General features: G+C 57.8%; 1 protein-coding gene across 1 annotated transcript; it reads right to left on the reverse strand.

The window, feature by feature from the left end:
• Positions 1-5,943: 5,943 nt before the first annotated feature.
• On the reverse strand, positions 5,944-10,091 carry SIX3 (SIX homeobox 3). Its single transcript, XM_057742691.1, has 2 exons — positions 9,275-10,091; positions 5,944-7,399 (listed from the first exon to the last, which is right to left on the reverse strand). Exons 1-2 carry the CDS (start codon positions 10,081-10,083, stop codon positions 7,207-7,209), a joined length of 1,002 nt encoding a protein of 333 aa, XP_057598674.1. The 5' UTR covers positions 10,084-10,091; the 3' UTR covers positions 5,944-7,206.
• Between the last annotated feature and the right edge of the window lie 5,686 nt (positions 10,092-15,777).

Genomic DNA, 15,777 nt, shown 5'->3' on the forward strand with positions numbered 1-15,777 from the left:
AAAGAAGAAAGACGGAGTCCGAGCCAGAGAAGCGGGGACAAAGGCCCAGCGCCAGAGAGCGCCGCGGAGGCCGGGAGGCGGAGCGGGCCCGAGGGGAGCGGAGCGCACACCCGCCGAGCCGGGGCGGCATCCTCCCAGACTCCAGGGGACTGCCTCCCCCCGACACCGCCGGGCTCTCCTCACCACTGGGCCTTGCCTGGGACCCTCAGACCTTCTGTTTAGGTTCCTGGGCCGAACCCACTCCCCTCCCTTCACCTCCAGCGGTCCAAGAACTCATCCCTGGCCCCAGGCCCATCTTTTCCAAGGGGAGGAGAACATCTGCGCTTTAGGGGGTCTGTATAGCAGCTCCGGTCGGGCCCCGCGGAGAGGCTTTCCCCCCTGAGCCCAGCCTTGAGAGCCTGAGGCCATACATACAAGTGTTTGTGACTTTCCATGTGCCTTCCTTTCTTGCCAGCACATTCTGTAAAGTCCTCCATGTCTGAAGGGTTAGACTCCCGCAGGTTAAGGCCCTTCCTTTTTCCGGAAAAAAAAAAAGGTGTGTATAAATCCGTGAGTCATGGGCTTTTCTGTAAAAAGTGGAGAGATATGGCTGCGAGTAGAGACTGCGTGTCTGTTCTGTGCAGGAGGGTGGGAGGCAGTGTGTGTGCCTGTGTGTGCAGGGAGTGGCTGTGTGTGTCCTGTGAATGAAGTCATGTGCGGAGCTCTGAGAGTGTGCAGTGTGAGGGGAGAGTCTGCTGCTGGGTACGGAGAGGAGTGAGGAGCGTGCTTTCCTGGGCGGGCCTCTCCTGAGCAGAGGAAGCTGCAGGAACTCCCCAGACCTCAGGGGAATGGGCAATCTTGGGTCCCAGGCCGCCCTGCACCATTGCAAGCACTCAGTTCACTTCCCAGGCGCAACTGGCCACAAGTCCGTGTGCTCCCCAAGGCACTTTGTTGGAGATGGAATTATTCCTGGGCTCACAGGCCCCCTTCTCCCCGACCCGGCTTGGCACGCCCCTGCCTTCACCCCAGGAAGTAGCTGCTCCCTGTTTCTCCCTAGTCTGCTCCTCTCCACTTTTTTTTCTCAACTCCCCCCTCCTTTATCTCTCTTCCTCCTCCTTTTGCTTGTCTGCCCCCTCTATAATTTCTCTCCCACTTCTTTATTCTCCTTTCCTTTCTGGCTCTGAATTGTAAAATGGAGACCCCTGTTCACCTGACCACTCCCAAGATTAGGCATGTTTTTCTGAAGGTGCTTATCTAGTTCTAGCCGGGTGTGTGTGTACACACATGCATGTGTGCCGGGAGTGGGTGAGGTTGAGCAAATGGGTGGTGTTTGAGTGCCTGGAGTCAGGCTCTGTGGTTTGGGGGTCGAAGTGTCTCTGGGTGGCATTTCTATTATGTCTTAGGTTGGTACATAGTGTGTTGTGTGTCTGAAGGTTTCCTCTGTGTATCCTCCATGTGTTTGTTGTGGTGGATGTATCGTGGCTGTGTTCTCTGACTGTATTTATTGCTTATATGCTCCTTTTCTCATATGTGAACTTTTGGTGAGCCCCAGCCTACTGTGTATCGCAGGCTATACTCTAAATGGTCTTGGTGCTAAGGCTGTTTTATGCAGATGTGTTTCTTTTGTCGTGTGAATAGCTCTGGATAGCTCGATAGGAGGATGTGGTTGTGAGACTGGCCATGTTTGTGTGTGCATCTGTGCAGTTTGAAGTGTACGCACCTTGGAGAGTGCGCTGCAGGGGAGAAGAATGATGGGTTCCTGTGTTTGTGTCTGAGGACTGATGTGGAATCTGTAAAGAGGAAATCAGAAAGGCAGGCCCTATGTGGTGTTGGGAAGGAGGTCTATGGATGTTGGGAAACTGCTCTGAGGGCAGGCGGATGTATAAGGGCTCTACTGGGTTTGTGATGATATGGCTTGGGGTTGAGGTGTGTGCATAACATGGGGGTAATATTTGTGTAGATAATTGAGTGTGTGTGTGTGTGTGCGCGCGCATGTGTGGTGTAGCCTCTGTGAGCCTAGCTGTGCCTGCCTGCTCCCGTGGAGCCCCGCCCGCACAGCCGAGCTCAATCAGCGGCTGCATGAATACACTCGAAAGGAAAGTTGTGCTCAGCTGACCGGAGAAATCGGAGCCTGGCTAACACTGCTCCCCTCCTCCCTGGCTCCCTCCTGCCCTCCCTCAGGCCAGATGCCCGCCCTGGCCGGCGCACTGGGGCAGAGGAGGCTCACCTCAGCTGGGGCCGGAAGGGGCCCGGGCTGTGGGAAGTTGAGGGGCTTGAGCCCAAGAACTTGGGGGTGAGCATCCCGGTAGGCTGGACCTCTCAGTCCCAGCTCTTAGGGGTGGAGGGGGTAGGCAAACACCTGGGAAAGTCCCCAAGGTGGCAGCCGGTGCCTCAGGGGACAGCCCCACAAAGACCTAGGGAGGGAAGGAGGCAGAGAAAGGCAAGGAGAGGGAGAAGATACAGAGACATCCCCTGCTTGGAGAGGCCAAGAACACCCAATGTGCCAGAGGCCTGGGACTAGGCTGTGAGCTCCAGTGACCTGAGCGATGAGCTGGGTCCAGAATACTCCAGGCTGGCCCATTCTCCTTTCAGAAGAAGCTGAGGAAGCCACTCTACTACCACAGCCTACACTAGGGTTCGAGTTCCACACCCACTTGGTTCTCCTAGGCATGGCCCTGGCCCTCCCAGCCGGCACTGGAGCCCTCTGTGCGTCCAGAGTTCAGCCATCCCTGGCTGGTCTCACGGCTTCCAACACCAATCCCAAACCGGCCAGGCTCCTGTGCCTGCAGTCCCACTGTTGATCAGCATCCTCACCCCACGCCGTGGCAGCTTCCAGGTCATTTCATTTTAATCAGCTGTATGTCTCGCCAGAGGTAACCAGCTGCGCGGGGCAGTCGATTCCGCAGGATCCGAGGAGGGGCCAGAAGAGGGGACTGGCGGGGGCTCCGGGCAGCGCCAGGGGCGGGGCCGAGGAGGGCGAGGTGAGCAGGCCAGGAAAGGGGTAGAATGACCTATCTTCCCTCGGGCAGGTGGCTCCTTAGGGGTCAGTGACTTTGATACAGATTTTCCCGGTTTCGCATCCCATTCTGCCTGTTCAGGTTTCCGGTGCAAATCCCAGATCGCCATCGTTTTTCTTTGAGAGAGGCAGGAATGAAGACAATATTCCCAAGCTGGCTGTTCTTCAAGCCCCTTACACCCTAGAGTAGGCGACCCAGGTGCAAAGTACCCAGAGGCCTATGCACACAGGGAAGATTCCGAGGCAGAATGCGTCCGACTGGGGCGCCAGGAAGTGCACGGCGCAGGAGCAGGGATGCACACAGGGCGGCGTGTGTCACGGAGGGGAGCCAGCCCACGGCCTGACCCGCACCGAGGGGGCGCGTGAATGCTGAGGCCTGCTCACTCAGCCTGCAGAGGCCCACACGAAAGCACACCCCGCCCCTCGCCAAGGCACAATCCGCAACATTCCTAAGAGGTGGGGGCTGAGTACAGTGGCTGCGCTGGCTTTTCCCCCAGCAGGGCTTCAGCCAGGCCTTGCCCTCGAGCTCTGCCCTGGCGGCCCCTGGGACACTGACTGCCTTGGCCGTGGCTTTGAGGGACCCAGAAAGAGAAGGGGCAGGCAGCCGATTAAAGGAGAGGTCTAGCCAGAAAGGGGCCTCTTTCCCCTCACTGATGTTTAAAGGGGCAGGGGCCAAATCCAATGTAACATCCACAGTGTCAGGGTAAGGGTGGACTGGGGAAGCCGAAGAGCCTAACTTCCCTCTGCCCTCTGGTCCGAGGAGACCCACTGCGACTCCCTATTCCTTAAAGGGAGAGGAAGGTGGGTTAGGGGTGGGCAGCCGCCTGGCGGTCATATCTGTGGACTGACCAGAACAAAGGAACCCACACATGTCCACAACAGATTCATGACTCACAAGACACATGTCCACTGCACAGAAACTCCTACACACACAGCATCCTGTAGGTGTACTTGAGCCACTCCTTGCATAACTATGGACATATAAACTGCCCAAGCCACCCACAAATACCTACACCATAGGCGACAGACATGAAAACACACACTGGGCACACGCTGATTCAATGTACACACTTTTATCTCAAACATCACAACACACAGACACCCCCTTTATATGTAGACCTTGATTGCGTGGTAGAAGCCAGCTTTCAGAATTGCCCACAACCAGCACTCATGCCCCTCCTGCAGGGCATCCATAAGCAAGGTCAAAAAGTGCAGAATGGAGTACTGGTATTTGTGCAGACCTAGTAGAAACATAGGAGATGAGAGTGGTAGGTGAGAGAGAGCAAGACAGAGAGCAGGCTGGTGACTCCCAAAGGGGGGCCTAGGCCCTCAAGGCTGAAGTGGAGAAGGAGGAATGGGCACTGGATGCCCCAAAAGCTTTCTCTGCTGGGTATGTTGAAGGAAGGAAGCATTTTAATCCCACTGGTTTGTCCCCTATCCCCAGACAAAAAGGCATCTGCTCCCTAGTGTCACCAGTCAAGGCTCTCCAGGGGTCACCCTCCAGCAGCACCATGCTTTTCCAACCATCAGTTCTGGTCAGTCTGTTGGATAGGGTCCATCCAGACACCCCACACAGTCTGAGGCAGCCACGCCTTGGGTTTCCAGGCCCAAGGTCTGGGTCAAGTATGTAACAGGTCATTTGAAAATGAGGGTAGAGGACAGAGCCCCTCACCCCAGACATCATTCTGTGCACCAGAACAGAGGCCCAAGCTGAGAAGAACCCAGGTAGCCCCCTCCCCAAATTCCTACCACCTGGGTCACTATTGCCTGCAATGTGAACGCATGCAGAGATTCTGACACCGCGTGCCAGGCCACAGAACCTGGAAGCTCTAGAGGTGGTCTGCATGCATGCGGGAATCTTCTCCACGCAAGCAGGCGCCCTCGGCGCACAAGGCCCCACTTGGGCCCAGGGTACCTCCTGGCCTGGCCACCCTTCTGCCCAGTCAGGCCTTTGTAAACCCCATGGTGCTGCTGAGATGGGGACAAAAGGAAATCGGAAATCAAAATTTGTTTGGAAACCGGTGCGAAATTCCAGGCACGTTTCTCCTTAATCCTCCTCACTTTGGAAATTGGACTTTCAAGTGAAGGCAAGTTTTCTGAAATTACCTCTTCAGCTCCTCCTCGGGCACAGGCCGGCCCGGCCCAGAGCCGGGGAGGCGCCGCCAGCCACACCATCACAGGGAACTGACGGGCCCCCCCAACTCCCCTCCCCCGCGCGGGGCGGGGAGGCCTTGGGGCCAGGGGGAACCTGGTTGGCAGAAGGCAGTGATTTGGGGGATTCGTTTTAAAGTATAATCCAACTCCGAAATGCTCGAGAGACTCCAGTTGAGCCCAAAAGATGGAAAGAAGTTTTAAGGAGACAGCCATAGGGCAAATCATGCAGTCACGCAGACGCACACGCCGGTGGTGGTGTGTGTGTGGGGGGGGGGGGGTCCATCCTGATTCTAGGCCCTAAACTCCCCCAAGCTACCTCCTGGCTCTTTCTATATCCTCCTCACCTGGCCCACAGTTGTCCCGCCACCTCCACCCCACCCCTCAAAGAAGAGAAAACCTCTCAGCTCCGCTCTACATTTATGCTTGCATTTGGCGACCTTGTGTATTTCCCCTTTAAAAAAAAAATTAGTAATAACCGAAAGACGCCAGCACGCTCCCAAAGACGCACCAGGGCCGCGGCCAGCCTACAATTCCTGGGCATCTAGGGCTGAAGAAACCGGCCGTAAGTCCCTTCTCCCCGCGCCCCCTCCGCCTCTTCGCTCAGGATTTGGCTTTGGTTCTTTTCCGAAGGGCCTGTTCCCAGCTTTCCACCTCCATCCCCAGGAAAAGGCTCTGACCAGCCTTGAAGTTCTGCCCCAGCTCCAGCGGCGTAGCTGGAGCGGAAGGGAAGGCCGGGCCGCTGCACCCGGGGCTGCCGGCACAGGGGCGCACGAAAACACCAGTCTCCGCGAGTAATAAGAAAATGGAGAATACTGTATTTGCTTTAGAAAGTTTTTACATATAGATAAACACGCAGTTAAGATAACAGTAGAAGCGCCCTACGGGGAGTGAGAGATATCTCCAAAGCAGCTAAGAAATACTTGAAATAGCTTTTGCATAAGAATACTACGGTCTCACTCTCCGCTTCTGCTAGCGACGGGGTCCCTCTTCCTACCCAGCCCGCCACGCCACGCCTTGACTGCCAAGTCGACGCCAGGAATACCGAGTGGGAGGGGAACCCCAAAAAGGAAAGAGACAGGTGAGCAGGGAGGTAGGAAGAGGGTGGGAGAGAGAGAAAGAGAAAGGGAGAGGAGAAAAAGCAATATCATATACAGGCAATTTCTACACATATATTACAAACTGGGAAAATGACCGATCATTAAGATATACATAATTCATATAAAATTTTGAAATAAAAATAAAAATCTGTTACAGTCATAACTATTCTTTTTCCACATTTATAACCAGTACCCACATAGGCAGTGACAGAGTGGAGAGAAAAAGGTGCTTAACAAGAAAATGATTGTCTGCTGAACAAAAAACAGAAGATTGCATCTTGTTTGACCAATACTTGGACTTAAAAACAGAGAGAAAGAAAGGGAGCAAGAGAGGAAAAAAGAGAGAGCGCAACAAAAGGCGAGAAACATTTGCTATTTCCCTCTCGAGGAGTTCTTTTTTTTTTTTTTAAACAAATTCCGAACGGAGATGGAGGGTGCTTTTTTTTGTTTTTTTGTTTTTTTCTTTTTGTCTGTTTTGCTTTTGTCGTCTCGTCGTCGTGGTGGCGGTCGGTTTTTGTATAGTCGACTCTTTTTAAATCGTTTTAAACTAGAAAGAGTATTTTCCCAGATACAAATAAATCGTCATGCAGGTGGGGTGCCAGGTCCGTGGGAACCGAAAGGAGAAGCCGTGCTTGTCCTAGAAAGTATACAATTGTCACCTCTTTTATGTTTTCTGCCCGCAGCATCAGCGTTTGTGACTGTCTGTTGGCGTCGCGGTCCTTTGGGGTGGCCGTGATGGTAGATGGTTGGGAGTTGATGGTTTGCGTTTTTTATTTTTCTTGGTTTTTATATATTTTTGGCTGGAGTGGAAGTGTGTGTACTTGGGTGTGTGTATGATTGTGTATCCTGATTTCGGTTTGTTCTGGGGATGGAGGAGGAAGAGGAGGAAGTCGAGGTGGAGGAGGGGAAGGAGGAGGGGAAGGAGGAGGGGGAGGAGGGAGAGGAGGGCGGCCTTGGGTATCATACATCACATTCCGAGTCGCTGGAGGTTACCGAGAGGATGGAGGTGCCGGTATCCGCGCGCTCCGTCAGGCTGGACACGCTGGTGGTGGGACTGGCCGCGGTGGACGGCGACTCTGCAGAGCCGTGCGTGGGGCATCCGGGCTCGGCCAGCGAGCGCATGCCGCTCGGTCCGATGGCCTGGTGCTGGAGCCTGCGGGAGACAGAGAGCGGCGCCCGCCCTGACACGGCAGCCCCAACACCCGGCTCCGCCAAGCCGCCTGCCTGAGCCCGCGCCGCCGGGAGCTGGGCCTGCCATAGCTCGTGCTCCTCCGCCTCCCGAATCCCGCGCCCTTCGCCACCGCCCCCGGCTCCGCTCTCTGCGCGCATACCCCTCCTCCAGGCACCTGGCGGCTCCCTGAGCGCTGCGGCGCCTCCCCAGCGAGGTCTGGGCTCCCGTCTTGCCCTCCCCGGGGTTCTCTGGAGCTTCCCAAGGCTTCACAAATCGGGGTGGGCCTGGGGGTGGGGGTGGGGGTAGAACCCGAGGCCGGCCGCCTGTGGAGGCCCGGGCGCACTCTGCGAAGGACGCCGAGCCCCGAAGGAGCATTACTCCCAGAGAGGCTGGGTGTTTCTTCTTCCCCAGCCCCTGGGACTCCTCAGACTCAGCCGGCTGCCTCTGGAGTGGACGGGTCCCCTCAATGCCTCTTGCCTCAGCTCCCCCAAACACAAATCCAGAGCTGCGGGGTTGCAGGCCCGCCGCCTCTCCCGAGTAAGACCGGCTGGCTTTGCTCTCAGGATCTCTGAGCAGAGCGCAGGATCGGGGGAAGAGAACATGGGGGAAGCTGGGAGCAAAAAAAGTGCCGGAAGAAGAGAGGGAGAGAAAGGGGGAGGCTGAGAAGGCAGGAGGGGAGTGCAGAGCCGTTTCCCGCTGCCCCTTCTCCGGGCCAGGCAGCAGCTACAGGAACCTAGTGTCTCTGAGTTCTCCCCACAAGGAGGCCTCCCCCGGGCCCTGGGCGCTGCCCCCATCGGGCGAAAGGTTGGCTCCACAGGCAAGGGTGAGAGGGCCAAAGGCTCAGGCGTGGGCCACCTAAAATGGAACACACTCCCTCCCTCCGGGCACTCACACCCAGCCCCCGGCCCGGGCAGCTGTCAGCAACTGCGGCCCTGCTCCCTGCAGTGCATCAGACCCAGTGCCTACCCGGGCAGCGTTGGGACACAGGCTTTCCATCAGGGCTTTCACCCAACTTCCTCCTCTCCCCTTTTTCTCCGCACTCCTCTCCTCTTTTCTCCTCTTCTTATTTTATTCCCTGCTTCGCCCAGGCCCAGCTCTGCTGACAGGTCAAGCCCAGTACAACTTTGTGACTTTGTGGCCAACTTGCCTGGCAGCAAGGCAGCTTCTGCTCCTGCCTATTTTCCCAATTTGGTGAGCCAAGGGTATGCTCCTTGGCTGGGGCAGGAGGGCTAGTACACACACACACACACACACACACACACACACAAACACACACACACACTCCCTCTCTACTCCCAGCTTGGCTCTCCTGCTCCTGGTCAGGCAACTTGCAATGCTTTGCAACAGGCCTGCTGCACGGGGGCCACCGGCCTTTCCCCTTTGTGGCAGGATCCCAGGTTCGGTTTCTTCTCCCAGACGTTCGTGGATTCCTCCCTGGGTTTTTGCAATGCGTGGAAATAAGAACCAGGTGGCAAGGAGCGCTTTCCTTCCTTCCCTATCTGTAGGCTCCGGAGAAGCCGGGAGCTGGATCCCGGGCTGAGGAGGCTGGCGCGGGTGCAGCGCAGGGCTAAGGCTCCCAGGGGCCCGGCCCAGAGGTTTTGGGCACTCAGGACCTCACACACACTCTCCACCCTGACTAGAGCCCCTTTAGGGCAAAGCAATCAATACACCCACGTCCGCCCCTCTTCCGCGCTCCTGGGCAAGCGGAAACTTTCTCCAACTGACCAGGAGGTCTTGGCTGCTCGAGCGCTCGGCAGCCGCTCGCCTCCTGCCTCCTGTCCGCTCACGCTCTCTTCAACCCCTCTCCCCCTCCCTGGCCCCGGAGACGGTAGCCAGGCCTCGGGCCCCGCCACTGACCTGTTCTTGGCCGCGGCGGCGCGGTCGCGCTGTCTCCGGTTCTTAAACCAGTTGCCTACTTGTGTGGGGGTGAGGCCGGTGGCCTGCGCCAGTTCGCGTTTCTTGCTGGGGTTGGGGTAGGGGTCCTGCAGGTACCACTCCCGCAGCAGGCTCCGAGTCCGCTCCTTGAAGCAATGCGTCTTCTGCTCGCCGTCCCAGATGGTGCGCGGCAGCGGGAACTTCTTGCGCACGCGGTACTTGTCCACCGGGCCGAGCGGGCGGCCGCGCAGCTTCTCGGCCTCCTGGTAGTGCGCCTCGAGCCACATGGCCTGCAGCTTGCCGTGAGACTCCTTGGTGAACTTGTGGTTCTCCAGGATGTGGTAGAGGTCGCGGAAGTTGCCCGTGTGGAAGGCGACCACGGCGCGCGCGCGCAGGATCGACTCGTGCTTGTTGATGGCCTCGCACGCCCCGGGGGCCACGGGCAGCGACCAGAGGAAGCGGCCCAGCCGCTCGATGTCGCCCGTCTCCTCCAGCGTCTCGCAGACGCTGGCCACCTGCTCCGGCGAGAAGTTGAGGGTGGGCAGCTGGAACATGGACAACTCTTCCGGGGGGGCCCTGGAGCCGCCGCCGCTGCCGCCGCCGCCTGCTCCGCCAGCACCGCCGCCTCCCGCACAGTTCCCGCCGCCGCCGCCGCCTCCCGCGCCGCCGCCGCCTCCCGCACCGTTCCCGCCGCCGCTACTCGCCAGAAGTAGCGAGCGGTGGTGAGAATCGGCGAAGTTTGGCAACAAGAAGTGGGAGGAATAGAGGTCTAGGGGGGAGCGGAATACCATGGACTGACCTGAGAGGAGAGGAGAAAATTCAGGGAGAGGAAGAGAGAGGGGAGGAAGAGGAGGAGAGGGGCGATGAGGACCAGGAGGAGGGAGAGGAGAGGGGGGAGGAGGAGAAGGAAAGGAGGGGGGAGCAGGAGGAGGAGGGGGAGGAGGAGGAAGGGCGTAAGGGACACCCACACCCCACACACATCCACACACACACACACCCGCGCAGCCACATAGAGAGGGAGGAAGGAGAGCGGCCCGGTGCGCGCGCGCAGAGAGAGAACCCGAGACAGAGAGGGAGAGGGAGAGCGAGCGAGCGAGCGAGAGCCAACCACCGCCGAGTCAAGATTCAGCGATTCCCCAGCAATCGCCCTAATGACAACAGCCTCATAATATCTCCCCTAAATCCACAGTGAGTGCAGCATTGAAACATTTTGTTTCGCTTTTCTATTGGTCTGCGGCGTGTCGTTGTGGCGTTGCCACGGCAACCACTGCCAATCACTGTCAGCCCTGCCAATCAATACCGAGAACGTAAGGACGGTTTTACCACTTAGCCAGAGTCGGGGGGAGGGGGAGAGGAGGGAAAGAGGGAGAAGGGGGAGAAAGAGAATTTTTTTTAATCTTTGCAACTCAATCTCACCACTTCCCCCTCTTCTCTTCCTCTCTCTCCTTTTCTGTCTCTGAGCTCCCTCTTTTTCCCTCTTCCCCAAAGAAGTTGATCCAGAAAATTTAAAAGCCGTGGGCATAGTTGTTGAATGGGATGAGCAATTAAAGGGGGGATTTTGTTGGGAGGTGAGAGGCTCCCCACGCTGCATGAAGGCCAAGGGCCAGCCCCCAAGGAGAGGCCGAGGGCCGGCGGAGCCAGTACGGCTTGCACATGGTGTGCACGTCGGGCCGCCTCTTTCTGCCTATGTGAGCACTAATAGTGGCGAGGAAGAAAGGAGAGATGAGATCATGGGGCCCACCGCGCGCCGACCCTGGCCCGGCGGGCTGCTGCGCCCCAGGATCTCGGATTTTGGGGGGCATCTAGCGCCTGGGAGCTGGAGCCCAGGACCCAGGGCGCTGGAAGCCGCTCTCGTCTCCCTAGTCCGCAGTCCTGGGCTACATTTACCCTAACTTCCTCTGCCTTGGATCTGGCTTCTCTTTAACTCTGCTCCCAGTCAAGAAGGCTCGATTTCCCCTATTGCTTTATATTTTAAAATAGCATTAGAAATAACAGTACACTTTCCATCTTAAAAAGCAACCCACCTCTTTGTTTCCCCCTAGATTTCAGCTGTCTCCCTAGGAGCTGTGGAGGAGGTTTGGGTTGAGATGCCTGGAAGCCCTCTGCCCCCTCCCAATATGCCAGCTGCCCCCACAACCCCCAAGGGATTCTGGCTCTGCCTAGGAGCCCCAGAAGGGCACTCAAACTTTGGAGGCTGCCCCCAAAGAAATGGATAGGCCTGAAAATTGACTGTTTGCTCATATCGTAAAGAAAAAAAATTATAAAACTGTCTAATTCCTTTAAGGAAAGTAATATCACAAGCCTAAAACAAACCCTAAAAGGCCCATAGCTTGGGGAGAGCCCTCCCTCCTCTAGCCACTGCAGCCTCCAGGCCAGGCATGGGTATTTATTCTAAGGTATGTTGCTTTTAAGAATGTGTAATCAGCATCTTGAGCCCGGCCTCCCTTTGTGAGGCTTCTGTAACTATGGAAGTGTGATTTACGCAGATTTGTCGGGGTCAGAGACGTCTTTCCCCTGAGCACTGTGTATATTTAGACAGGACTCGGTTTGGTGTTAAAAAGTGTATATTTTGAATGAGTTCACACACAGTAGCCAACAATGCCCACATTGTCGGCCCGTGTACAACGTGTATTGAAACGCAGCGTCCAGACTTCAACTAATCTGCCCTCAATAAAGCTGAAATAATTATCCTAAGCTGCCTTTCCAGAAGAAAAATCATTGAGGAATTCAAAACTTTTTTTAAAAAAAGATCTTTTCTACATTCCGATGCAGATCTGGGGGTGAGGCGCTGAGTCCACACCATTTTGGAGATCTCAAAGAGGGAGGCAAGAAAGAGGGACTGTGAGAGAATTTAAATAGGAAACCTAACGCGACTGGGGCTGTAAGTGTTCCAATCCCTAAACCCCTAGTTCTGGCCCTTGTTAGGCCTTGACTCCCCCGCACCAGGCCTCTGGGGTGAGAAATGCAAGCTGCTTTAGAGGCTCCACTGCAGCAGGGAGGCTGTGGGCTGGGAGAGGGGGCCCGACACTGGCCACTCAGCCCCAGGTAGCCAGGGTCGCTGGTCCTAAACCCGCTGCCTGAGCAGGAAAATATTCGCCCAGAGGGAACACCCGCCAAGCCCCACTTCATGGGGCTCCATGTATCTCTCCCCACCGTGTATCTTCCTCCGGGCCGTGAGTCTTTTTCTGATCAGCTGCGAAGCTCTAGGCGGTCGTTCACTGCGGGCCCAGAAAGAGCCCTAAGGTTGGGACACAAAAACAGACACTTCATCTTTTCTTCCCGATCCCTTTCTCTGGTAGGGGAAGGATTATAGGCTGAGGGGTGGGAGGGGGAAGGGGCAGGAGAAGGAAGCGGGGGAGGACGGAATGAAAAGGGGGAGGGGAGTGGGTATTGTGCCGCGTGTGGGGGGAGAATTCCTACGGGTGGGTTTCCGAATGTTGTGTTCAACTTTTTGAAAACAGCTCGTGACCCCGAAACTGCATCCCCTGGAGCCGAGGACCCAAGGCGCCGGGCGGGCGGGTGAACCCAGCCAGTCCCCTCCCAGTCCCCGCAACCCCCGCCTCCGGGTTGGGGCGACCCGGCCGGGCCCCGCCGCTGCCGGGCCAGCCCCGGAGGGAGGCTGGGCAGGTGCCGCGCGGGCTCAGTCGAAAGCGCTGAAATCGAAAACCGTCGCCACTCGAGGAGAATTGAAGCAAGTGGGGCTGAGGCTCAGCTCGGCGGCACCCCTGCCCCCAGCCTCAGCTGGGGAGCCTGCCGACCCGCCGCACCCCTCCAGCGGCTTGGGGGTGCAATGCCGGGCGGAGGGCGGCAGCCGGGCGCGCAGCTTTGTGCGCCCGGCCAGGGCCGGGAGCGGCGGGGCGGGCGCGCAGCCCCGGGCTGTCAGAGCCTCCCCTCAGAGCCGAGCTCCGCGCCGCCCACCGAGCCCACCCCGCGGCCCCGCGGCTGCCAGCGCCTCTCCGCTCCGGCCCGAAGCACCACGCCCGCCGCCCGGAGCCCGTAAGTTGAGAGTCCAGGGGAGGGAGGCGGGGCGGCCAGTCCGCGGCACGGATGGCTGGCCTGGCTGCCGGCCGAGCTGGGAGCGCAGGCTCCGCAGGATGTCGGTCTAAGGGTACTAACGGGAGGTTGGGGGGGATGTGGAGCACCAAAGCCCCCCCTCCCAAATTCCCAGACGCTGGGCGTTGGGGAGGGGTGTTAGGAGCAGAAGGACCTCGGGTTTGGGGGCCCAGGCCACCTGCCCCGCTGCTCTGGGGACCCGAAGCGTTGGCAGCGCGAGGGCCGGGAGGTGGGCCTGGGGGACGCCTGGAGGAGGCGGCGCGCAAGGGGGCTCCTGTACTCCGGGTCTCTGAGAGAAGGGAGAAACGGATGAATAAATCACCCCACGGGGCCTCTAGATTTCCACCGTCCTCTGGCCGCTCACACTGCGGGATCCGGCACCCGTACAGGCCGAGGTCACAAAATTGTCACCGTCGTCCCTGCTTTAATCTTGGCCCAGGCGATGGGAAGGACAGCAGTACAGGTGATAGCGGGAGAAAGGGGGTTTGGCCTGGAAGATGTCCTTCTCTTACCAGGACCTACTGGGCATTTATTTACAAATAGCCCCAATCGAGGCAGTCTCAAGTCCACCAGTAGAGGTGCCTAAGAGAGTCCCACTCTCTTCTAGTTTCCGTAACCCTCAAAGCCAAGGGGTCTGGAAGCCTCCGAGAGGAAGACCCGAGGGCTGCGGCAGCTGCACCCACTCGGCCTTGCTCAGCTCCACAGGCCGGTTTGTCCTGGGGGGCAACGCCCTTCCGGCCCCCAAGACATCGGGAGGCGGGAGCTGGCCGGGTGGCCTGCGGCCTGGGCCTCCCCGCAAGCTGCAAACTGAGGCGCTTGGCGCGGGCGGCCGAGGAGGGCGCAGGGGAGCGCAGCACGCAGGCGGGGAGGCCGCGAAGCCCTTCAAGGACCCCGATTACTTTCCTTTGAATGAAAAACAACAACAACAACAACAACTGCTCCCTTCCCGCGCCCCCGTCCTCCCTCCCCCCGCCCCCTCCCCTTAGCCTCCGGGGACCCGCGCTCTGAGCAATTGTCGACCCGGACAGTAAACACAGCTCAGTTGCCTCAACTTTCTCCGTACATAAAAGTTCCCGGCGTGCGGGGAAATTTGAATATTTGATCAGCCTCTTTGAGTGACCCTCATTAGCCTGGCGCCCTGCTAAGGCCCCGGCATTGCAAGAAAGCTGCTGGGCCCGGCATTTGTATGCCTTGTTAGCGCCGCTTAATGAAGCCGCCCCGACCGCTCAAAGGCGGCCTCCGGGCCCGCCGCGCGCACCTCTCGGCACCCCGCTCTGCCTAATGAGCCCCGCCGCCCGCCGAAGGCTCCGCCGCCCCCCACATCCTCAAACAAGAGAAGTTTGGCTCCGTCTTGGGCCACCGCACCTCCTACTGCCAGGCTTAGGAGAGTGGGCACAAACCAGGCCTAGCTGGCTGTGGTGACCCAGCCCCAAGAGAAGAGGTAGGAGACTTGGGGGATGTGAGCCATACCGGCTAGGGGATGGTTTGTGGCCTGAGGTTATAGCCCAGGGAGTGCACTGCCAACGTTTCCCAAGAGGGCCAATTTCAAATCAATTACTCACCCAGTTCCTTAAAGAACTGCATCTGGGCTAATGTTGGGGTGGCAAAGGGTAGATGCCCAGGGGAGGGTCAGGTTTCCATCTCCTTCCTGCTCCAAGTTCCTTTGGTTTCCACTACCCAGGAGGCCCCCTACTTCTTTGCAGAGATCCCCGTACGACAGCCAGAACTGGTGTGTTAGGGCTTGGATTTAAGAAGGAGTGGGCACACCACTGTTGCTCCCACCATCCAGAGACCTCAAACACAGTCAAATGTTGTGATGCTTGGCACTAGGGAAGGCAAGGTACCACAGCCCACCCTGTCCATGCCCATACTCCCAGTCATGCCCTCTCTGGTTTCTCTTTGATCACACATCCTTTCTTCAGGCCTGAAGAAAGTGCTCTAGGCAAGGGGCCAACTGGCTGCTAGGGTGAGACTGAGACTAAAATAGACCTGAAGGAGAGAAAGAGAGGGCTCTGGAAGGAAGGGGACCAAAGCAGCATCTACTTCCCCTTTTCTTGGTGGGGCAGGTGACATTGTTGACCAGCAAATGTCAGGAACCTTGCTAGCAGTTGTGCTTCAGTCCTCTGCAAGAGTAGACTTCTCTTCTCTGCTCCCTTGCCTCCTCTGATGCCCTTTTCCCTGGACAGTTGTCACTCAAGGTCCCGCCTTGCTCACCCAGCTCTTGGGCTTTTACAGGTTACTTTTGGGGGGATTAATACCTAGAGCTTGGGAAGCAGGTTGCTCTCAGATACACACTCTTGGCCTTCTGGAGGTGCCCCCCCCCCCCCCATATCCATGATCCCTCAGACACACATAGGCTAGCTAGGTTGGTAACCTCTAGACCCCATTCCAGGGTGGCCACCTCTAGGAATGAGTGGCACCATCCAGCCCTC

The sequence above is a fragment of the Hippopotamus amphibius genome, chromosome 7 (genome assembly GCF_030028045.1).
Source record: "Hippopotamus amphibius kiboko isolate mHipAmp2 chromosome 7, mHipAmp2.hap2, whole genome shotgun sequence".
NCBI classification, from domain to species: domain Eukaryota; kingdom Metazoa; phylum Chordata; class Mammalia; order Artiodactyla; family Hippopotamidae; genus Hippopotamus; species Hippopotamus amphibius.

Bases quoted from the DNA above. Each gene is read 5' to 3' on its own strand.
- SIX3 (XM_057742691.1), bottom strand. From the start codon at position 10,083: ATGGTATTCCGCTCCCCCCTAGACCTCTATTCCTCCCACTTCTTGTTG. The intron at 7,400-9,274 runs GTCAGTGGCGGG...TGTCTCCCGCAG, and splicing joins GCCGCCGCGGCCAAGAACAG to GCTCCAGCACCAGGCCATCG.